This window comes from Bactrocera neohumeralis, chromosome 2, assembly GCF_024586455.1.
Source record: "Bactrocera neohumeralis isolate Rockhampton chromosome 2, APGP_CSIRO_Bneo_wtdbg2-racon-allhic-juicebox.fasta_v2, whole genome shotgun sequence".
In the NCBI taxonomy this organism is placed as follows: Eukaryota; Metazoa; Arthropoda; class Insecta; order Diptera; family Tephritidae; genus Bactrocera; species Bactrocera neohumeralis.
The window spans coordinates 67,045,172-67,069,801 of NC_065919.1; the positions used below are offsets into that span (position 1 = coordinate 67,045,172).

The 24,630-nt window shown below is 38.0% G+C and overlaps 1 protein-coding gene across 5 annotated transcripts; it reads right to left on the reverse strand.

The window, feature by feature from the left end:
* Positions 1-1,596: 1,596 nt before the first annotated feature.
* On the reverse strand, positions 1,597-24,145 carry LOC126766668 (kinesin-like protein KIF19). Of its 5 annotated transcripts, none has more exons than XM_050484413.1 (9): positions 24,006-24,114; positions 23,817-23,951; positions 4,515-4,693; positions 4,297-4,443; positions 3,841-4,110; positions 2,812-3,781; positions 2,594-2,742; positions 2,177-2,517; positions 1,597-2,090 (listed from the first exon to the last, which is right to left on the reverse strand). In XM_050484413.1, exons 3-9 carry the CDS (start codon positions 4,623-4,625, stop codon positions 1,871-1,873), a joined length of 2,208 nt encoding a protein of 735 aa, XP_050340370.1. In that variant the 5' UTR covers positions 4,626-4,693; positions 23,817-23,951; positions 24,006-24,114; the 3' UTR covers positions 1,597-1,870. The 5 variants fall into 5 exon arrangements, with proteins under 5 accessions (XP_050340370.1, XP_050340371.1, XP_050340376.1 ...); XM_050484414.1 differs by having other exon boundaries at positions 23,817-23,933; positions 24,006-24,107; XM_050484419.1 differs by having other exon boundaries at positions 23,817-23,933; positions 24,046-24,101.
* Between the last annotated feature and the right edge of the window lie 485 nt (positions 24,146-24,630).

Consider the following 24,630-nt stretch of genomic DNA (forward strand, 5'->3'; position numbering starts at 1 on the left):
TGCTCTTGAAGATCCGTCGCGGTTGTAATGAACCTTGGATCAGCCATAAGTCGTCGAATATCTGGTCCAAAGTAAACACCTTCTATCATTTTCATCTCTGAGAGACCTGGAAATTTGGAAACTCTAGGAACTAACTTTACAAATGGCTTCATGGATATCAGCTTTATGAGAAGTGGTGGTCGAAGAGGAGGCACCAAAATTTCATTTACAACGTTTTTTCGGAACTTTAAGCTTCCTTTGAAGCCAACATATTTCTAACTGATATAAATGGAAGCATAGAAACCGCCATTGTAAAGCAAAGCTACTTTAAGAGAAGCTCCTGTTTTTGAGCCTTAATCCTAGCGCCCAACTGCGTTTTTGGTTCTCACCAAATCATTTTACTCGCCATAGGAAAGAATATTCGGATTGCTGTTATCTTCACATTCAAAACATGGCTTGTCATGGGGTTTTTTCTTGCCTATAACCAATGTCGAAGGACTTTGAGACATCGTTTGCGGACTTTACGAGGTGCCCAAATTTTATACTGATCTCCGAACAATGGATGGTGGTTTCACTTCAAGTACGCCATATACTGGAAGGTAGTCGATCAAGATGTTAATGGTGTATTATATTACTCTATGTCGCCGATGTAATCAAGTAAAGTCCTCTTGATACTCCTAGGAGGAGGCTCCGCTCCAAGCAGAATGGAATGAAAGGGTGAATTGTGTTCCTTAATCGGAAGCATGCTGGTGTTCATTAGGGGATAGCACGAGGGATCCTCGTGTCGTACGGAATGCTGTGTTCTAAGCTTCTCATCTGCGTTACACTACATCTAGGTGACCATATCGGTGCAGCATAGTTAATGATTGGTATGAAGATGCCTATAAGATTTCTTCGTCTTTTTCCCAGGTACAATCAGGTGGCGGTAGTATGCGGTGTGAAAGGGTACCAGTACAGTACCAGTTGTTAACAGTCGATATTTAATGGCATCGACTGCGATACTAAGAGCCAATCTGTACTCCTTCGTCCAGTTCGTGAATATTGTCGTTATGGATTTAGTGAGGGAGAGTGTTAAGCTCCTTGCTGAGATGGAGCGAGAAAAATCGGTGACGCAGCTGTTTACTTTTGAGCTAAGTTATTGCTAGAAAGCCAAATTCTTATTGTACCAATAGTAATCAAAAAATAAAACTCATGAGATACTGCTTTTCTCTTCCATTTTAAGAGAAGCTACGATTCTAGTTAGTTCACCTTAATCAGAGTTACGATTTATATACCTGTAGATAGGAACTAAGCATAGTGAGATTTCGCTTTGCTCTGGCTCAAAGATTGACAATATATTGCATATTGCTGAAGACAGCTTCGCGGTTAGACCACATTCCTTTCTGAACTCGTCTATTTAGTTTAAGTGGTGTTTCTGTGCCTGTTTTTGATGTCGTCTGAACCACTTTCTCTTCTTTATGAAGGAGGTAGTTACCTATTCTGTTCGTTTAGCTTATTCAGCGCCATTTTGGGTCTTAGGCCAAAGTTAGTTAGATTTTGAACTCAATACATTCAGTCTTATGCCCGAAAAATACTCATTTTAGGTTTCCACTGAACACAAATATTATTATTTTTTTTTTTGTTGATATGCTTTTGTGCGCTTTATTTCAAATTCTATATTCATTATTTTATATTTAATTGCGAATTTCATCTTAAAAGTAATACCTAACCAAAAGTTTCCGACACTACTTTTTGAACTTGCCTTGTTTTTGAGAAAGAAAAATAAATAAATAAAATTTATCATATTTCCCTGAGCAAAAACTTTTCCATTCGCCTTGGCCGAATTTTCTACAAATAAATGAAATGCTTGTGCTTTTGAAGATTGCGTTTTTCGGTTGCTCATTGTCGGGTCTTAAGTGTTGTTGGGCGTATGCCTAGCCAGTCGTATTGAGGTGCCACGTCGCGTTGACGGTGTAGTTGTCGCGGATAATTTCGGTAAACGTGGATTAACAAGTGGTCCCATGTGTCGATCTGGTCCATCTTGAAAAGCGCTGAGTATTTGACTGTCGATCGGTGGCAACGGTGAACCAGGCGACCATTCAGAGCTGGAGCTAGAGCCGGGTGATTCGGAACTGTATAAAGATACACAAATATTGTATATAAGTGACAGAAGGAGAAGATTTCTAAGGTAAAAATTTCAAATTATTCAAAAACTTACCCAGCTGTATAGATTGGCGGCAATTTGCGCTCATAAGATGTAGATGGCGTAACAACGCCAGCATGTATTTCTTGCTGGTATAAACCGTAAAGTTCGCGTAGTTCGTCGGGCAATTCGACATTGCCTTCCTCAATCAAACGACGTTGTGAACTTATGATATCCTCACATAAACGCCGCTGACGTTCGGCGCGCAAGAGTTGCAGGTCTCGTCGTCTCAGCTCAGCCTGTCTTGCTAGGCGTTCAGCTTGTAGCGACACCTTGTCGGCTTCCAATTCATGCACACGACAAAGTAGTGCCAACAATTCGCGCTCTTCATCGCTGGTAATGCGTTCCGGTAGTTCCTACCAGCATAAGATATTACGGTTGGTGTTCTAAAACTTGAATAAATACTTTTCAAATTCATTTTCTGTTACTTACATCTTCTAACTGCACACCCTTTTGCCGACACATTTCAAGTTCTTGTTCAGTACGCTCGCGTATCTCTTTGTAACGACGTGTCTCTTTCTCGATTGCCGAGAGTTCACCCCAAGCATTTTTCAAGGCAATCGCGCCTTCGGATTCAATATCTGTAGTTAGAGGAAATGTAGAAAAATTAAAAAAAAACATTTATTCTACAGTTATTTTAGTTCCCTTACCGTCGTCAGCTGGTGAATCGTAAAGTTTACCCATGCGTCCTTGCCAATGCGATATGATCATGTGCTGACGCTCTGCATCGAGCTCCAAACCGAGCAAATGGCTCTCCGCTTCGAGCAGTTTGCGACGCAGCTTCATTTGTTGCTTGAAGGTGAGCACGATCTGTTCGCGCAAGTAGCGTAATTCCGTTTTACGTTTCTCATCCTCTTCGGTGGAGCGCGCCGGTTGAGCCGCAGCAGCCGCCGCTGCACCACTACGCGGTCGTTCGGTAAGCATTTTACTACGCAGACGTGTTACCTCCTCGCGCAGTTCGGTTACCAGATTTTGGTAGTGTTTTGTGGGAAAGTTTTTGACCTCATCAATGTAAACGGAATTCTGCAAGCGTGTAGAAATGCTATTTGCGCGATCCGCATATACAAGTGTATTTTTGGTTTCGTCGCGATGCTTAGCTTCGGGTGCGACATGCGCAATCATAACGGTCTTGCACTTGCCACTTAATGCCTCTTTTAGTAAACGCGTAAGCTTCGAATCACGATAGTTGACGTAACGCGCACCACCCGACAGCGCATTGATGCAATTGCCAAGCGCCAGTAGACTGCGATTGATGTGTGCACCTTCTTGTAAGCGCTTACCACGATTCTTGGTCTTCTTAGCACGTTCCGAGCCAGCAAGATCGGTGAGAAAGAGACGACCTTGTTTTGTGCCCAACGGTGTTTTCGTCTGTACGGTAATACTGAGCAACGCATGGCTACGCGACGATGTTTGGTTGGCTGCTGTCGGCTCCATGGTACGTGCTTTGTTGCCCCTGAGCAACAACGAAACGACCTCTTGCCGACTAGTCGTGGTGATCTCCGAGAGACCGGCGACAGTTATACGTTGACCGCGATTATCTTCACGCAGTTCTAGCGGCCCGCCTGGATTCAGGAGATCACGTATAAGCTCATTGTATATTTCCAAGTAGGAAATGGATACCTGCAATAATTGAGTAATACTATGAAGAGTGTATGCAAACAATTTGTCACCCAACTAACCTTGCTGCCATTATTCGACGTATTGTCGATATTTTGAAATATTTCCTCGATGGCTCGCACCATCAATCCACTTTCATTGTTATTGGCATCGACATCGTAAGCCGCCGTACCGGCTCGTTCGGTCGCTGTTGAAGTGCCTTTCTTACGACAGGGACCCAACATGGTGTGTGTTTTGCCCGAACCGGTGGCACCATAAGCGAAAACCGCAGCGTTGAGACCATTGAGCACATCCTTAACCAAAGGAGCAGTCGTTTTCTTATAGACCCTCTCCTATTTTATTTTATTTTTATTTTTTTTTTTAACAATTAATTATAAGAAAGAAGAGCTTCAGTTTCCACTTGCTTTTTCAAGTTTTGTAATATAAAATTATTTTTAAAATACAATTTTTGGTCATTTAGTTGAGCAATCTGTTGGACCTCTTGTGCTCAAGAAAATAAACTCCACACAACTTCTTACCTGCGTGTCTGATTCTTTGAAAACATGATCGTACGAGTATTGTCTCGGTCGACTTTTACCACCGTCATCAAATAATAGTGATTTGTCCGAAATCACATCAATGCAATGATCGGAGCTTTCATCGCTGGGTCGCACGCGAACCACAACCTAGAAAGCGGTTAGACAAAACCATAAAAGTTATGTCTAATAATAAAATATAATAAATCGTTTGAACCAACCACTAAACGCTCCTCTTGCGGACCGTTTGCTGTCGCTAGTCCGCGACTCTGCGCGGCCGACGAGGATGAGCTGCCACCACTGCTGCTTGACCAACTGCCGTTTTGTGCCATTTTACGCGCCGCAAACCGCGGTGGCTCACTGCGGGAGCGAAGCGTGATTAAAGCTCGTCAATTAGTTGCTGTAATTTGGAAAAAATCACTGTTAACCTTAAGGGAATATAGCACATACACACTACTATATAATGTATAATATATGCTTACTTCGGTTCAGAACAACACTGTAGGAAAATTTACAAATATTCTTGAAAAGGTTCGTACCTATTACTTATTTTGATAAGTCGAAGTGAAGTTTTGATTAAAATGTTTATATATGATAAGTTTAAGTTGTCGAACAGATTAGCCTCGATTGTAAATACAAGATCTGGTACCTACTCGTATAAGTTTGAAGTTTTCACTAAAAGTTATGGTTCACCAATATAAGTATAAAACGGGGAAACAATAATCTAAGAAATACATTCACCGCAACGAAGTTATCGCCTTGCCCCCAATTATACTTTACTTTGAGCGTTCGATTGAGCCTTTATCGATTCCGCGCATATTGTCACAAGTATTGGTTTGCCGTCTTTTTTGGATTTCTTCTCATTGTTTAGCTGCCAGATATCTATACCAGATATGACCTGGTTTTGTCGCGTGATGCACTGCAGGAGCTTTTCGACGTAGCTCCTCTAGAGGGGGCACAAGGTCTCCTTGGGAAATCCTTGGCGTATTACCTTCAATTTAAGGCTTTCGAATGCGGCGCTAATTTTAGCGACACTATTCATCAGAAAATTCAAGTAGATACTTGATGATCCGCCGGATTGCTGAGTACAAAGCTTAAAACTAGACTGGACAATCCGACGTTCATCTCCACCCATTCTTCATGTATGGTGCTAGGTGAGGGGGAATTTCCCTCTATGACACCCATCTGTTGTCTGTCTCTGCCCTCATTGCTGAAGTGCCTGGCTGCGGCTTCATTATTCTGCTCTGTTCATTGTCTGAGTTTTTTGGACAGAGTTCCTGTAGCTTCATGTTGTGAGCAATTTCTTTTCAGGGAACCACTTACACTCTTACCCAGCATAAAGTCTGCTCTCTGTTACAGCTTTTCCTCACTTTTTTAGGACTTTATGCCTTTTCTTGTACCCATTTTCTCCATTAGCAGCCAGTGCTCATTGGTTAGTACTCATGGATACTTTGAAGGTGAAAACTGTCCGTATCCTGTCGTATAGTATAAAGCCCTCACTAAATTTTGCTAACCTAGACATCTCAAAATTAATATGTGAAGTAGGATGAATATTGAGCAAAATGTTGCAAGGTTGTCAGGCTTCCTATCGAAATTAAACTGGGGATGAAAGTTTGCTGTAGCGATTTGTAGAAGCATCAACTCTTGATAGATTAATAGCTGTTACGTTGGGTCCAACTTTTTTGGGTCGCAATTGGAAGACGTTGATCTTGACAACATCTGGTTCCAAGATGGGGCTAAGTGCCGTCCAGCATGTGCAGTAACCGAATTATTGCGAGAAAAGTTTGTAGATTCGATTATTTGAAGAAATAGTGATATTGAATGTCCACCAAGATGTTGTGAGTTAACATCATTGGACTACTACTTGTGGTGCTATTTAAAGACATTGGTTTTTAGCAATAAACCAGCCTCTCTTCAAGCTGTAGAAGTCAACATTGAACGTGCTATTCATGGCATACGACTTGATTTAGTGGAAAAAAGACTCGAAAATTGGGATTCGTTGCTGCAAAAGAAGTCTTGGATGCCACTTGAATAATGTTAAATAATTTTATCGATTTTACTTCTCACTTAATGAAATCATACCACTCTTATTGTAAAACCCTGTCAATTGTTCAACATGAGTTGCAAATAGTTACACCCTTTTCTGCATTTTGATTGAAAATTAAATACTCGTTAATGTCATGATTGATTGCTCCAAAGGTGTCAAAGGATGCACCTGCTCATAAACAAGTGAAACGGACACACACCACTCAGTTATACAATCACAAAAACCTTAAAGTCCATTGCAGGCATTAAGTGTCATTAAGGATTCCGTGAGTTGGCAGTTGTGGGCGTTGAAAAGCGGAAAACTTTTGTTGATGTGCCACAACAATGTTAATAGTTTATAACAGAAATCACATTACGGTGGAAATGCATCAGCATTGATGAATAATTAAAAATAGTTATACGAGAAATCGTTTTAACGTTTTAGGTGAATGTGTTGGCAAAGTAGATGCGGTACGTTATTTATTTGAAGGTAAAGTAATAATGATCGAGTGTTAAGACTATGAAGAAAGGCTGGTAGATATTTTGCACTAAGTTGGCTTGGGTCAGTGTCCAAGTGAGAAAAAAAAATTGATTGAAAATAAGCTTTAAGTTATGTGGACATATTCGTGGAAGAAACTTTCAACTCTGCTTAGATACATATTAGTAAGTCCTTCAAAACTTTTGATCTAACAGTCGTGTGACCATTTTGTAGTACATTTATTGGAAACAAGCAATTAAAGTTGACATTTTTGCAGTGTCAAGATACCATTAGTCTCAGTTAAAATAAGATCTCTTTATCACTTGTATTAAGGCTTAGGACTTGTGCAAAGGATTTTCAAGGAATATGCTATTAATAATTGGGGGGCAATGTCCGTCCATCAAAGCTTAGTAGTTAGACCCACTCTCAATTATCAGGACTTTTTTCGGTACCCGGAAGCGTCAATTCGATACCAAACGAGGTTTCGGACAAGGCGACTCCCTTTCGTGTGACTTCTTCAATCTACTCTTGGAGAAAATAATTCGCTGCAAAACTAAAAAGGGAAGGTACTATCTTCTATAACTGCTGACGTCCACCGATGATATCGACATCATTGGCATCAACAACCGGGCCGTTAGTTCTGCTTTCTCCAGACTAGATAAGGAAGCGGGGCAAATGGGTATGGTAGTGAAAGAGGGCAAGACAAAATATCTCCTGTCATCAAACAAACAGTCGTCGAACTCGCGACTAGGCCCCCACGTCACTGTTGACAGTCATAACTTTGAAGTCATAGATAATTTCGTCTATCTTGGAACCAGCATTAATACCAACAACAACGTAGGCATGGACGATGACAACATCTGATGAGTAGACATTAAGAGTTTTCGAGAGAAAGGTTCTGTAGAAGATTTACAACCGCGTAAGCGATTTCTACGCCAGTAAAGAAGAACGAAGTGTCAGTTTTCTGTTTGCAGAGGGGAGTTAATTTTGAACATCTGCTATCCTGATTATATTTTTTTTAATCTGAAGGGTCTTAGATGTAATTTCTTCGAAAAGAGTCAAGTCAAATGCTATAGAGCTTTTGTAAGTCTTTCTATGGTGCAGTAATATGGTGGATAGGCGTACGGAAATCTATCTAATCGCCAAAAATCACTCTAACGGCAGACCTTCTACCTGCCAACATAGACATCTTTGCTGAAAACTGCGCGGCTAAATAGGTGGGACATTTACTGGCTGCAGAAGAATTTACATACAGAACTCGGTGTTTATTGTCAGTTTAGCAAGTACCGACTACATGACCCCGCGTTTAGATTGGAAAGAGAAAGAAGATCCAAAACTAACGTAGAAAAGGGGTCTCGACAGTATGCAACACTGGAAGATGTGTCGATAGTGAGACTGCAGAATCTATTGAAATTCAAGTCTAGTGCTGGCATCCTGAAGGATAACTAATTCTCATGAACAACATGACGGCAATCCATCAGACATCAGCTAAGGATCAAAACTAGGATAAAAACTGGTCTACTCATGGCTCACTATAACATACTAAATATAATGTAGATGATTCACATACTCCGTTACAATAAAGTCGTTAACTTTGTCTTTGTTTTCGCACGTAAATTTAACACCATGCTGCACCATATGTGTATATACAATTTTAACACGAGTATCAACAATATTTAACCTTCGTGAGGCCGAAATACTCGCAGCGCCTTGGTGCAACGCCTTAAAGTATGCATAAATAAACAGCAAGAATTTGAAATAACTGTTTCACGTGTCGTGTCGTTGAGGTAGGATCAGTTGTTGTTATTGTTTAAATATTGTGCACGCATTTGTGATTACCGTTATGTGGCGTTCGCTAGTCAAGGCAAGACCTCAACCTTAAAGAGCGATTAACTTAATCACTGCATTTACAACACTAATAGTTAGACACACGAAAATCATAAAAATAAATAAAATAATAATAAAAAATAAATACATATAAGAACAACATTTTGAAAGTGTGTGTGTGCTTAATTATTTGGGGAATTGATTTTCGTGAATTTGTGCCCAAGTGTTGACGGCTACAGTTTCGTTAATGTTTATGTTAATTGGCTGATTTGGCTACGGGTTTCCCTACCCGGCGTCGCATTTGACTTAACCTTCTACAGATCGATCAGTTGAGACAGCACAAATGAGATTTCTTTATTTACACATTTATATATAAATATATGTATTTAAGCGATTTCCATTAATGTTCCGTTAAATATTTACACCATTAACATTTCCTTTTGTTGTCTCAGCTTTTTACCTTATATTTTAATTTTTTGTGTGTAGTTTCTTAGGGACGAATGAAGGACACACTTGTGAGAGTGAGTGAGACTGAGATTTTCTTATTTATTTTCATTAGCTTCACAGGCGTGTAGAAGTTTGGTCATTTCGTGCGGCACCATATTGATAGAAAATTTGCCGAAAACCTCTCGAAGAATCAATGCAGTATGCGGCGGTGCATTATCGTGGTGTAAAAACCGAGAGTTTTCGGCCCATAATTCCGGCCTTTTTTATACTCTCGCAACAAAGTTGCTAAGGAGAGTATTATAGTTTTGTTCACATAACGGTTGTTTGTAAGTCCTAAAACTAAAAGAGTTAGATATAGGGTATATATACCAAAGTGATCAGTTGACGAGTAGAGTTGAAATCCGATGATCTGTCCGTGTCTGTCCGTCCGTCCGTGCAAGCTGTAACTTGAGTAAAAATTGAGATATCATGATGAAACTTGGTACACGTATTTCTTGGCTCCATAAGAAGGTTAAGTTCGAAGATGTTCGGCCCACTGCCACGCCCACGCCCACGCCCAATGGCGAAAACCGAAAACCTATAAAGTGTCATAACTAAGCCACAAATAAAGATATTAAAGTGAAATTTGGCACAAAGGATCGCATTAGGGAGGGGCATATTTGGACGTAATTTTTTGGAAAAGTGGGCGTGGCCCCGCCCCCTACTAAGTTTTTGTACATATCTCGGAAACCACTATAGCTAGGTCAGCCAAACTCTATATAGTAGTTTCCTTCAGGCAATTCCATATACAGTTCAAAAATGGAAGAAATCGGATAATAACCACGCCCATTTCCCATACAAAGGTTATGTTGAATATCACTAAAAGTGCGTTAACCGACTAACAAAAAACGTCAGAAACACTAAATTTTACGGAAAAAATGGCAGAAGGAAGCTGCACCCAGGCTTTTTCTAAAAATTAAAAATGGGCGTGGCGTCGCCCACTTATGGACCAAAAACCATATCTCAGGAACAACTCTACCGATTTCAATGAAATTCAGTATTTAATATTTTCTTAACACCCTGATGACATGTGCGAAATATGGGTGAAATCGGTTGACAACCACGCCTTCTTCCAATACAACGCTATTTTGAATTCCATCTGAGGCCTTCTCTGTATAATATATACATTAGGAACCAAAGATGATAGCGGAATAAAACTTTACACAAATACGGTATTTGAAAAATATGTAAAAGACGGATAATGAAATCTCGATTATCACTTTATCATGCGAGAGTATAAAATGTTCGGTGACACCCGAACTAGACCTTTCTTACTTGTTTACGAATAGCTTCGCACAAACGACGCATAATACTCAGATAGTATTCCTTGTTGACAGTGTGTCCAGTTGGAAAGTATTCGGGGTGCACCACACCTCGATAATCGAAGAAAACATAATTTTGATTTTTGACCAGCTTTGACGTGTTTTTTCGGCTACGGCTCACATTTGTCACGATATTCGGCCGATTGAACAACTGATCCAAGATTTATCGCCAGTTAAAATACGTTTCATGATATTCAGTTAGTTGGAAAGAACTGTTTCACAGACGTTAACGCGATGTTGTTTTTCGACAAAATTTATGTATTTTGGAAGCAATCGTGCTTTCACTTTTCTTAGGCCCAAATGATCTTTCAAAATGGTTTTCACTGGTTCTTGCGATATTCCAACGATGCCAGCTAGATCTCTGACTGTTAATCGTCGATTCTAAAGCACTAATTTCTTTATTTTATTGACATGTTGAACATCAGTTGATGTTGTTAACCGTCCGGGACGTGATTCGTCGTCAACGCGTTCTCAAACCTTTTTGAATAAATTGTAACAATCAAAAACACTTGCAACAAACAATTATCACCGAAGGCCTTTTCCAACGTTTTTGCATCAAAATTTTATTCCGCAGACAAAATTTAATGGAACTTCTTTGTTGAATAATTTCGCTCATCGTCAAAATCGCCGAATGCACTTTATGTACTTCAAAAAGATAAGCGTAAACTAGACACTAATGATTATTTTGTTGTGATATTTGGCACTGAAATCACTGACATACCGACCCAGATAAAAAAAGTTCGACAATGGATTTTCACGTGAAATTTAAATTAAAAAGTCTTACAATTTTTTGCCCATCATAGACACAAGTCATTGCTTCAAGTCTCGTCCTCTGTTTAGAACAAACATTGCAGTTAAGGAATGCTGGCTTGGAGTATAAGTTATGACACAAAATACTAAGATTTAAGAAATTCTAGCTGTTGCCTTCTTATCTTATATTTCTTAGCATTAAGAAAATTAGAAAAGAAGAAAATTGTACTTGGAATTGCTAAAAAATATTTATGGTTTCGTATGTGTATCATTTTAGAAACATTTGCGTGTTGTTTGCGGGTCAAGCTAACAAAAGCAACACCGAATGGTAGAAAAAAATTAATGAAAAAATATAAAAGGAATATTATTATCAAGATACTAATAACAGTTTGCGTAAAACATTTATAGAAATTTTAACAAGAAAACTTAATCGTTTTTAGTAATAATACCAAAGCAAACGGACTGTGTACGACTCTAAGAAACAAAAATAAACAAAATCAGGTCACTAGTAGAATCACAATAGAATAAAATGTTGTTAAGTTTCGCTCCCACTCAGTATATTTTTAAAATTTGCGCTCTTCGTGTTTATTTTCTACTTGAAATCTGAAAAATTTGGAGATAGCAGAATTTTTATCATTTCTAAAAAAAAATTTTTTAAAAGAAGGAATTCAGTAAAATAGAAATACAGTAAAATAACGAAAAGTAAAATATTTTTCAGTCCAGAAATATGCTTTCAATAAAAAGTCGCAGATTTATTCAACTAAGCATTGGCATGGAAAGAGTGAGAAAGGAAAAGATACATACTATAGAGAGCAAGCAAGCACATCCATTAGACCATCACACATCCTTTACTTGTTTCAACAACTCTAATATTACATTTTAATTGAAATGCATTAGAAAAGATTAATAGTTTTAGAAGCAATTATGCGTTGAATTAACTCACACGTGCACTCTGTACGCTTTAGACTCCGATACAAAGGTATCTACCGAATTAAATGGCGCCATAGCTTTTAAATTCAGCATTTCAATGGCTTAATGACGCATTTAGTAGTGAATTTTATTGATTACCCACTGATGCTTGTCTAATGAAGAGCCTTGGGAGTAGTAAATATGTGTGTATGATTGAAATTTTCTTACTTTGTAACCACAATGCACTAAATGTGTCCATATTTTCACTGTCCATATTTCAGTTAATCAACTTAATTAAATTAGTGGGAAAAATACTTTCGAATTTATTTTTAGAACATAAACTATATCTAGATTTTGATCAAAAATAAAATTTTTTACCCTGAACAGGGAAGCGTCGGAGTCCCTATGAAGCACATAAGTATATACATATATATGTATATATAAATGATTAGCGTGACCAGCTGTGTCGATTTAGCTATGAATGCCTGCACATCTGTATACTATATAAGCGATCTAGTCTATGGGTTAACCTCAAAGTTAAGATGCCGATCAAAACAGGTATCTCATTTGGACAGCTTTGAACACCGGTCCGTTGTGTTACCTTGCGTTGTGTTACCTGAAACCCCTATATAATTGATAATAAGACTCTTATAAAACGAGCTCAGCTCGTTTAGACGTCCAATGCCAGTTTTGGCTAAGACTCGTGGTTCGGCGAAGGTAAGACTGCTGAAATGTTTCATCTTCAATCTGGCAAATACTGGACAATGGCGGAGAAAGTGCCTGGATGTCTCACCCTTCCCCATACAATTTGACCCCTACTATTGCGGCCAGATGAACTTTACTACGGACCTAGTCGCTCAATTTTTGAGAAAATTATCTGAAATTTTGCACACGCTTTTTCTCCACAAGAAGATACTCATTTATCGGAATCGCCGCTATTGGTGCATTAGAGCGGGTGGAAATGTTCTACATATCATTCTGAACAACTGTGGATCTAATACCGGTTTCGAGCCAGCGTAAGGCGAAGTGTTTTAGGTTTCATAAAAATGTGTTCATTAGTTTTTGAGATATATACATATGTATGTATATATATTGTATTTAACATACATATATGTGCGTTATATAAGTTTTCTGCGAAATTCATTTCGACATTAAAATCTACATATTAATTTCTTTGTGGTACATACATACATACATAAATATCTAGTTGGATGAATGATTTTCTTGCCAAGCTTCACAACTAAACTTTTTGTATATGGGTATGTCTATATGTAGGTATATATTAATTCACGTGCATATAAAGATAGTAATTAAAAGGTAGTAGTTTAATGTTGACTGCTTTTTAGGTTTCAATTTGTCACCAAAGCGATTAGGAAAGTTTCGTGTTAACCTATGTACATATGTAAATATGTATGGAAATATGCATTGTCATTAATTGCGATTGCTTGTGCCTTTAAATACACGCCCTTTGTGTATGAAAACGCTTTTATTTTTGACTTGTAGACATTAAATTCCCAATATTTCAATATACTATGAGGTGTGTTCGAAAAAGGTAGCTTTTCCTTTTTCCTTGTCTATTCCTTGATAGACTAGGGTCGTTAATGTTTGTAAGAAAAAAATCATCGGTAATGAAAATGGCATTTCATTATTTTAACAATATCGATCTGAAATTTTGCACACGTCCGTCTCTCCACAAGAAGCTGCTCATTTTGAATCGCCGATATCGGACCCTTTTAGCATATAGCTGTCACACAAACTGAACGATCGATATCAAGTGCTTGCATGAAAAAGTTTTTCATTGGACGATATCTTCATGAAATTTGGCATGGATTATTGCCGAAAGCAATTATGTAATCTCCGAAGAAATTATTTAAATCGGATTGATAAAACCCTTTTTACTTGTTTTTCATTTCTGTTATTTTATCTTCCTTTTTCAATGGGTTTTATTCTGCTATGATTTTTTTCACTTTTTCCTATTTACAAAGGCAATAGTGTTGGCCTAAAAGGATTTACGTGTCAATAAGAAAATTCATTTGAAGTTAATGTACGATTAAATGAGTGATACAAGTGTTGAAAAATTGAAAGAAATAATGTTGGAGAAACCTCGAATCATTATTAAAGACTTTGCTATTATTTTTCAACATTTGTTCTCCTATGTGTGCCGTTAAACAGTGGAGTTTGCTTGAAGACGATTTCGTTTCGATAAGAATAATCAATGCTCCTGGTACAGGAACTGTTCAGAAGTTTTCTGCATTGTTTGAAACTACTTTTTTTTTGTCAATTTCTTATAGTTTGAACACACCTCGTATTTATTTACAAACATAAATTCATTGACATGTGTACAGAACAACTTTTAACGGTTATATACATATATTATGCGCAGTTGAAGGCATACATGTCACAGACTATTGGATTGTTGACTACTTGTATGTTTGATATTGCCTCCTACCATAAATAATTATACATGCTTAAGTATGTATGTATATTTGTTATGTTTCTTTTAGATTTCAGATACATTGAACTGCCTATTTCACGCCATTATTGTTAGCATACCCATACTATATACATTTTTGCCCACTTTGGTAAACATAGAATTAACTAATTATGATGATAAAATTATTACTATCATTTGTAGATCGTATGCTCGTAAGCTGAACCTTAAATTAATATATTTTTCTGAAAAGTATTACTGTTTTCATGTATCGGAATTATGAAGACTTTTTATATGATATTTTTATTCATGTTTTGAACGTATTCACCAACTTTCAGTTTGTTGTAAATTTTTGTAACTGCACTATTTTTTACTGTCTAATTCGTATATGTTGTGTCAAAAACACAAACCTAAGAATGGTACAAACCCTCAAAAACGGTTGAGAGATCGTTAAAGTTATGCTTCGTTCTGGACGACCTTCGATCTCTTCAACTGATGAGAATATTAAGGATATGGTGCTTGAATATCGTCAGGCAAGTGTTAGAGAGATGGAGAGATGGCAAGAGAGCTCGACTTCTTTTGCAAGTCCATTCGAATGATTTAGGTGGATACTTTGGGTTGAAACGCGTTCTTGCTCGATTCGTACCAATAATGCTGAATTTTTCCGATCCCACATTCATGGAAAGCATTATAACTGCCGATGAGACAGGGGTTTATGATTTTGACATGCGAAAAAGTCAACAAACATCGAATCGGGCGGAAAAAATGAGCCGAAACCGAAAAAACTTCGCCAAAGCCGCTCAAAAATCAAGGTGATGCTCATTGATTTTTCGATATTCGTGGTTTGGTGCATGTATGTATTTGTTCTGGAGGGACAGACGGTCAATAAAGTGTTCTATTAGGCCGTACTGGGGCGTTTGCGTGAGAACATCCGTCGAAAACGGTCAGAATTGTAGAAGAACTGTGGAAGAACAATTCATAGATTTTACACGATGATAATGCACCATCGCATAGAGCCGTGATTGTGACCGAATTTAAAAAAAACGTAACGAATAGCATCGATCAACCGTCATATTCACCATTATATAAGGTATATGAGGATTAAAGGAAACATTGACCAACCCATTTTTGACATAAGGTTATACTACTATCAAAGTAACATTCTCACCGAATTTCAATAACATAATGTATATGGCAGATTGACCGTTATTTTCCGCAAAACTCCAGCCATATGCACTGGGGTCCATTCGGTATGTGGGGGCTTGAAAAGTTATGTTTCGATTTTGACGAACGAATTTTAGACTCAATATGGCATACCTCAAGCGCACCTCATTGGTACTTGAGTTGTGTACTGGAAAGTGATAGAATAATATTGAATTTGAAGTTGTACTGTATGGAAAGTAGTCGTGGTTGTAGTCAAATTACTGCTATTTCTACAAGGTAACATAGGATCGTCGGAATAATGTCATATACCGAATTTGATGGAAACCGGTCGAGTAGGCCCCGAGATATAGATTTTCACCTAAATGCGGGCGACACCACTGCAATCGACCGATTTTGACCCCGACTCCTATATAGCCTTTTAGTATGACCCTGTTTGCAAAATTTATTGCCTCTGGCGCTTTTCTTAATGACTTATCGCTCTTTTAGTAGTTTTTAAGAAAAGCGTTATGAGGAGAGTGGGCGGAGTTATAATCCAATTTTATTAATTTTTCAATGGCGATAAAGGTTCTTATAGGTATAACATTAATAGTTTAGGTTATTCTTTTTCGAAATGTTCGCCCACAGGTTCGCCTTTCTACTGCAATTCCCTATACCAAATTATAGGTTTATATAGTACATTAATTTAGTGATTAGTTATGGTACTTTATACGTTTTCGGTAACAAAATGAGGCAGTGGTCCTTTTACGCTCATTTACGAAATCGTATTTTTTCACAAGAAACGCGTAACCCAGTTTCATCAGTCACGCGGAATTCAACTCATTTCGCCATCCTGGTAATTTATATATATAATTCGATATCTATCTCGATTAGGTTTTTGCGATACAAGTAACCGTTAGGTGAACAAAACTGTTGAAAGAGTCCAAATATCGAATTTAAATGATTTTTTTAGCGAACATCGAAATTTGTCTCAATAATATCGTACACTTTTTAAACAGAACACAGAAACTTCAAAAAATAATTATGAAAAATATTTGTCGAACAGTCATGGCGAAAGTGAACTTTTGAAAATCTCAACTTTACTGTTACTTAAATCTGCACTATGCTAATGTTTTGCTAGCATGCAGTTGATAGTGTTTAAAAAGCGCCACGGCGTATACGCAACCCATTCATGCAGTTTGGCGTCGTTGAAAACGAATGACAGTTTCTGTCTGTATGTGCATACATACAAACAGAGTACCATTTGAACTAAAAAAATTACTCCATAACACGAATGCCTTTTCCCTACTCTCTATCTCTCTTCTCGGCCACATTTACAGCGTGCATATGTATGTATGTATGGTTGTGTGAGCCGTTGGAGCAATAGACTTTAGCACCATTATATATATAGTATATGTATGTATAAGTGCCGTTGTGTGAAATGTTAGCTTGCGAATTCCCACCTGCCGTCCACTTCTTCTCCTCCCTGCGCATTTTCCATGTCCGCTAATATCTTGATAAGCGTTGTTTTTGCATTATACTCGTACATATTTCAAGTTTTTGCTTTGTTTAACTGTTTTCGTTGTTGCCATTTGATTATTGTCATTGCAAGTGTTTATTACAAGGCACTATCTCCCGTTGTTGTTGTTATACTAATGTCCGCATTTGTTTATTTTCTGTGGCGGCTACTCCCGTTCAGTTTGTTTCTCGTATTGACGGTTCGGTCGTTTGACCGCTCAGTCGTTCGTGTGACTCGAAATTGCGGCGCTTGTCATGTCATATTGTGTATTATGCTGTGCACAAACAACTACATATTGCTCTATGCCTGTCAGCCCGTAATTGTAATGGCTTATTGTTTTTGTTATCTCATTGGTCAGATATGTACATAAGTACCGTTATGTTGATTTTATAGCGGTCAGTAGTTGCCGATTGGCGGTGCAGGTGATGCATAGTGATTTGCAGTGGCGTGTGTTGTTGTAACTAAATTTTTTTTAGTTTTTGTTGGCTTTCCTCTATGTAGCTGTTATTGATTTAATAATGCGCTGAATTAAGCCTGACTATTATTTAGGTGAAAAATGTTGACCATAATTTGCGAGTTTATTAATTTTTATATACAACATGTTGCATAGAGTATAATAATTTGGCTCACTCAACGGTTGTTTGTAACATTTAAAACTATTCGAGAGAAATATAGGCTTATATAAATAAAAATATATAAAATATCTTATAAAAATATAAATTATCTTGAGGAAATTAGGTGCATGTCTCTCCGACTTCCTGAGGAAGCGAATACATCAGTTGGGCGGAATTGGATGACTAACATAGACTTCATATACAGAATATGAGGGTCTCTGTTTCTACAATTAAGTAGTAATAGTTCATGATATAGTCTATAAGTGCCAAAAATGGATGCAATCGGTGAAGAACTTTCCCTAATCCATATATAATTTCCATAAGAATTTCGCCTTTCAAAATGACCTTAGAGCGTATGGTAAATGTCGGCCATTCTCATAGAATAATATGGTGCTTGGCATGTCTCCATTTTTTGTCGCATTTTTCTCAATGTTTTGTTCAAACTATATTATCAAGTATAGGTACTTCGGTTGATATGTTAGATGTCTTACTGAAATTACTGAATACAATCGCTCAACTTCATCACCCATCATGAGACTCAGTATTCATTATTGAATAATATTCGACCGAATAGACCACGTCTAGCACGCAGTGAAGAAAATACAGCAGTCGTAGCTGGGGGAGAGTCGATTCGGCGCCGTTTACAGCAACTCGGACTGACGTATGGAACGACTTGGCGCATTTTACGTAGAGATCTTAAGTTGAAAGCGTACAAATACAGCTTGTGCAAGAACTGAAGCCGCTCGACCTTCCGAAGCGACATTGCTTCGCTCTATAGGCTCTTGAAAAGTTCTAAGAAGATCTGATGTTTTCGAGCCAAATTCAGCGATGAGGACCATTTCTGACTCAATGGGCATGGGTACAAACAAAATTGCGGTATTTGGGAAGAAGAGCAAACTGCACAGATTCAAGAACTGCCATTTCTTCCAGAAAAAACATAGATGAGGTATGGTTTGTGGATCGGTGAAATCATCGTTTCAAAAATGAAGCCGGTGAAAACGTAACTGTAATGTTATGCCTGAAATTGAAGCTCGTGATCTCGGCTCTTGTTTCAACAAGACGGCGCCACTACCCACACATAACATGAATTAATAGATTTATTGAGAGAACACTGCGGTGAGCAGATAATTTCACGTTTTGGGTCAGTCGATTGACCAACAAGATCATGTGATATCACACCGTTAGACTTTTTTCTGTAGAGATATGTAAAGTCTAAAGTCTATGCGGATAATTACGCTTCAATTCAGGCCTTCTAGCGTGCTATTCGTAAGTTACCAATCAAAATGCTAGAACGAGTCTACGAAAATTGAACTCAATGGATGGACCATGTCAGACATAACCGTGGCCAACATTTGAAAGAGACAACCTTCGGAAAATAAATGCCAAAGAATGTTCTTTCCAAATTAAATTTGATGTTTCTGGTTATGAAACGCGTTCTTGCTCGACTAGTCCCGATAAAGCTTTTTTTTCCAAAAGGTACCAGTAAACAGGTCTCTTTGGACATGCTTGATCATATGAATTCCGATACCACATTCACGCAGAGCTTTATAGCTGCCGATCAGACGTAGGCTTATGAGTTTGACATGCAACCACCAGAAATGAGCCTTCCATCAAATAGTGACTTTATCCAGAGCATGAGTGTGTGTGGTGAGAAATACTTGTACACAGGTTTATGGGGCCTCTAAAGCACCACAGCGTAACGTGGTAATTAGTTAAAAGTCTCAGAACAAGGAAGTTAGAGTAACAGCATATCAGCTAAAGAACGCCAATTGACCAATATTTTCGCACAAAGTTTGTGACTATGAATTGATCAGATGGCTGTTGAACACAACTTGAGTGTAATCTGTCCAAGTCACAGGAAAGGAATATCGTCATATTAGTCACATATCATATTAATGTGAGTACGTTAGTAGAACAACTGAAAATGTCACTGAGTAGTATAATGGGGGCAGTGAATTCAATTTACTGTTGGAACAGCTGTACTATCAATAGATATGGGACAGTCTATAATCAGAGCTTGGCTTTGATTTTAAGCTATCAGAACTATATAATGTATAAGAATTATATAATGTATAAGAATAAATCTAGAACTTGTCGATTTAGCTCGACATCTTTCAAAATGATGAAACGATGACAGGGTACAATGGCACTCCTTCCAACTCCTTTAGGTTTTAAAGCCAAGTACTGAAGTCGTATAAAGCACTCAGAGTAGATGAGTTTAAATCAAAGCTATGCCCACTCTTTTACATCAATACTTGTATACCCTGCATTTATAGTATAAAACCACATATGTGAGCATTTAACCTCCGAGTTAGCCATCTAAGCAGCGGAAATAGTTCTTGTTAGTATATATTTTATTTTCTTAAACGGCACTTAGTCTTTCGGTTGCCTTTGTATTATTAAATAATTAATTTAATAACCATTTGCAGTCGGAATATAATGCCCTCGCTTAGGCAATACTTTATAGACTGTCAAGCGGCGCGTCTACAATTGTAACGGTTGCATTTGAGTGCTAAGTAGTGCGCGTGTGTGTATGTGTGCGTTGCGAGACCGCCTCCATAAATTTAAAATTAAGCAACAAAAGTTGCAAAGTAAATATTTGCGTTCAATTAAAACGAAAAAAAGGTTCGGAAAAAAGTTCAAGTTCAATCGATGTTTAGTGGAGCAATGCCTCGATTTAGTGGCGTACGCTTTTATGACACTGCGTCCACCATTTCCATACGTGTGTGTGGGCATTGGCAGCTATAAATGGATGCATTTGCCCACTGACGTAATGGCGGAAAATTAGGTGAAATGAAATTGACGTGAAATAAACTTTGACCACCAAAGAGACCAGGGGCGAATTGAAAAATGCCAAAGCATTAAAAATTCACGCCATAAAAGTGGCAATACAACTACATACATACATATGTGCCTACAGTCATATATATATATATATATATATATATATTATGGTATGTGCGCCTAAGTACATACATATGTTTTTTGCCTGTTAGTCGCTGCCAGGTTTATTGCCGGTCGTATATCAAGGCCCTTGTAGAGCAATTAATATGACCCTAAGAATTACAAATGACCAGCGGCGAGTGGGCGGGCATTAATTTGGATTAAGGAATGGCACTTCTAATGAGTTGATGGCCAGTCACAGATGGCATAATTATTTTTTATTGGACGCGCAAAAACGCAAAGCCGCAAAAATGTGAAAATGTAAGCGAGAAAATTTGAATATTCGTTTGGAACGAGAATGGAACACCGACTGGGAGCTGGTGGGGTGTGCGCTGAAATAAAATTCAAACGCAATGCGAACAACAATTAAGACGAAAAATCAAACTAAAAATGCCATGACATGCGAATAAATTATTTCATAACGCAAGTTTTGTTGAACTTCTTATCGCTTTCGCCTCGACCGACTTCATGTGCGGGGCTGCCAACGGTGAGCGGTAAGCTAGCAAGGATTGAAGTGTAGTTTTACGAAAGCGGCTTAGGGAGTGAGCCACAAAAAACAAAGAAAAAAACAGAAAAAGAAAGTTGTGAAAGGCCTTGCTTTGTTATTGCCAAGTAGGTCAATTAAATGCGAGAAGCGCCAAAAAATAATGTTGGAGTGTAAGGGCCGCAAGTTATTGGTCCTTGAGACCAGCGGCATGCTAGCGACGTTGTTCTGTGCGGCGGGTGAGTACTTGTGAGTGCAGGGGTGATGTAAGTAACAACTTGAAAAGCAACTTCTATGCAAATTAGTTTGTAAAATGTGTGCTAACACATACTTGAAATGTTGCACGTTGGCCTAAGCTGGCAGGAGCTGTTAGAATATAACAACAACAACAAAGTCTACGTCACTACTACATCATTTGATAATTTGCATAAACGGCATTACATGTTTGCCGGAGAAAAAAGAGCGTTTAAATGAAAACTGACTCACTTTAGGTAGAGTAGAGAGAAAAAAAATAAAACATTGAAAAAGAAGTAAGATTTGGAATCAGAAAAATTCCCATGAGCAATTTTTTATAACACATATTTTTTATTTAAAACTATCCTAGGATTAGTTCTGTCTGGGTTTTTCAAAAATTCAATATTTTTAAAATATATTGTAGGCTCCTAAAATGTTATCGAACTGGCAGAAAAGTGAATAAAAAATCTGCCTACCGAGATCTACCTAAAATTTTAACTTCGCATTTAAATTATCCATTAAATTCCGTTTCATTATACCTTGAAAAGGTAAATTCCGTTTGCCACAATGTTTGTAACAATCAAAAGGAAGCATCAGTGACCCTAATAAATAAAAATCAAATCACCACCTATTGCAGACGGAGAGCTCGAGTTGCCGCGAGAAACGCGAGTTACCTTTGCGCAGCCTCGTTCTGGATATTGTAGCAGGTTAAACTCCTACTTGTCCAGAATACCCTACATATCCAACATATGTATGTATGTCCTGCGTGCAATGAGTTTCCGCATGACACCGCCCACCTCTTTGTATGCCCCACCAACCCCACTCATCTGACACTCTTTTCCATTTGGTCCGACCCCGTCGAAACAGCACGTTTCTTGAGCCTCCCGTTAGATGACGTCGACGACAACTTAGATAATCCTTACCATCCCAACGGGGATTAGATAACCTTTAAAACAACAACAACATCAGAGACCCTACCTGTATATATCTACTTGTAAATGACCAACGTGACAAGCTGTATCAATTTAACTCTGTCCCTCTGTCCGTCCGTCCGTCTATCTGTATATATGCCAACGAGTTTTTGAGATATCGATCTGTTGCACACGTCCTTTTCTCACCAAGTCGCTGCTTTACTTTTGTCGGAACGGCCGATATCGGACCACTATAGCATATTGTTGTCATATAAACTGAACGATAGTTTAGCTTGTATAGAAAACCTTTTAATGGGTGATTCACTTCGAAGTTCCTTACTTTTTAAAGAAAAAACATAGAAACATAAAATTTTTTGAGTAATGTTCATTATCATAAGAAAGATCCTTCTTTCGCATGTATTTTTTAAAGGTTATCTCTTTCAAATGTTGACCGTGGCTATGTCTCAAATGGTTCATCTGTTCAGTCCAATTTTCGATGCCGCGTTCGAGCATTTCGACTGGTAACTGGGGAATGACACGCGTGATGTTTTGCTTCAAGGCCTGAATCGAAACGGGATTGTCCGCTAAAATTTTAGATTTTACAAAAAGATCTTGGTGGTCAAACGACCGGCCCTAAACGTGAAATTATCTGCTCATGGACTGACGACTCCACCAGCCCACAAACTACACCTAACCCTTGTTTTTTCTGGATGAAATGACTGCTTTTGAATCTCTTCAGGTTGCTCTTCTTCCAAAAGCGGCTGTACATACCCATGGAGCCAGAAATTGGCCTCATAACAGCAAACAATTTGGCTCGAAAACGTCGGATCTTGATGAAATTTTTCAAGAGCCCATACAGCGAAGGGCTGTCGCTTGGGAAAATCAGTTCTCGACTCGAAAATGTGTTAAGTCGTTCCATACGTCAGGCCGAGTTGCTGCGAATGGCGCCGAACCGACTCTCCACGGTCTTCGTTAACACTCTCAGCTACGGCTGCTATATTTTATAGCTTCCGTGTAGCCGAAGTTATCGTCTAAACTGCTCACTTTTCGTTTAAAAAATTGTTTAAGTTTTTCTACTACCACAAAAATTCCAGGAAAAACTAAAAGCATAGGTAAGAGTACATTCCTAGTTTAAGATATGGAGATTAATAGCTTGTTTCAGACAGCAGGAAAATCTGAATTTACACTCGCCCGTCGAGGCTTTTTTGAAAAAAAAAAAAAACGGATTCCAAAAATTTACTAGGTAGCCGCCATTTTCATCACAATATCAATATATATAAAATGTTATATAATCAAATATATATATCTAATAAAGCCTGCAAGAAAGCATTTCGATTTCATTTACTTCACTTCGAGAAAATGTTGTCAAAATTATGCCCTTTAAGGGCTCTAAACTGTCCTAACCCCTAAAACTGTTGTAATATGTACTAATGCCCCTTTCTTTACTTACCAGAGAAGATAAAAAATCCTTATTTATTTGCAATTTTTAGTTTCAAACAGTAAAACTTTTCAGCACTTAATTCAACGGCAACACTATGCACTTAAAATATCTTTTTAAAATCTTCCGCTTTCAAAGAGAAAATTTCTAATTTTTATACAAGCATAATTGAAATAATAACAACAACAAAATTATCCACACCTTGAACAATAACCGTTATATATCATGAAATATATTTTACCGAATTTTAACACCGCAACGTCCGTTCGCTTTAAGTTGTAAGGCTCGACTAACTCTTAGTAAGGTCGACTAGCAGCGACTAACTCTGGTCAAAACAGTGTTTTCCCATGAGGCCGCACACTTCAGTATACTGGTGCTATGCAACTGGGTGAATGGGTTTATAAGTGTGTATGTATGTGTTTTCAGTTGTGCTTGTATGTGTTTATAGAAGTGCATGTAAGTGCTTATGGGTGTGCATGTCTGTGTGCGCTCGCTTGTCCATGCTTAAGTGTGGCTCTTATACAATAGTTGGCCGCCGTTGGAGCGCTGACTAACTGACATAGCACGGGAAATTGCTGAAAACAGTAAAATGTGGGCTGCAGGATATGTGCGCCTGAAAGTAGGCTTACAGCAAATTTATCAGCTAACAGTTAGCGCAGTTAGTAAGCTTAAATGCACATTTGCATATACACATACATATACATATTATTACATATACATATATGTGTAATATGTATATATATATATTATGTTCCTGTGCATTTACAGTTAGCGTAATATATGCATATGTATGTACATAAAAATAAGTAAATGTATGGTTATTCAA

Coding starts and splice junctions, on each gene's coding strand:
- LOC126766668 (XM_050484426.1), bottom strand. CDS start 4,625: ATGGCACAAAACGGCAGTTGGTCAAGCAGCAGTGGTGGCAGCTCATCC. Junction 2,518..2,593: donor AGGGTGTGCAGTTAGAAGAT/GTAAGTAACAGA, acceptor TTATGCTGGTAG/GAACTACCGGAACGCATTAC. Junction 2,091..2,176: donor CCGCCAATCTATACAGCTGG/GTAAGTTTTTGA, acceptor ATCTTTATACAG/TTCCGAATCACCCGGCTCTA.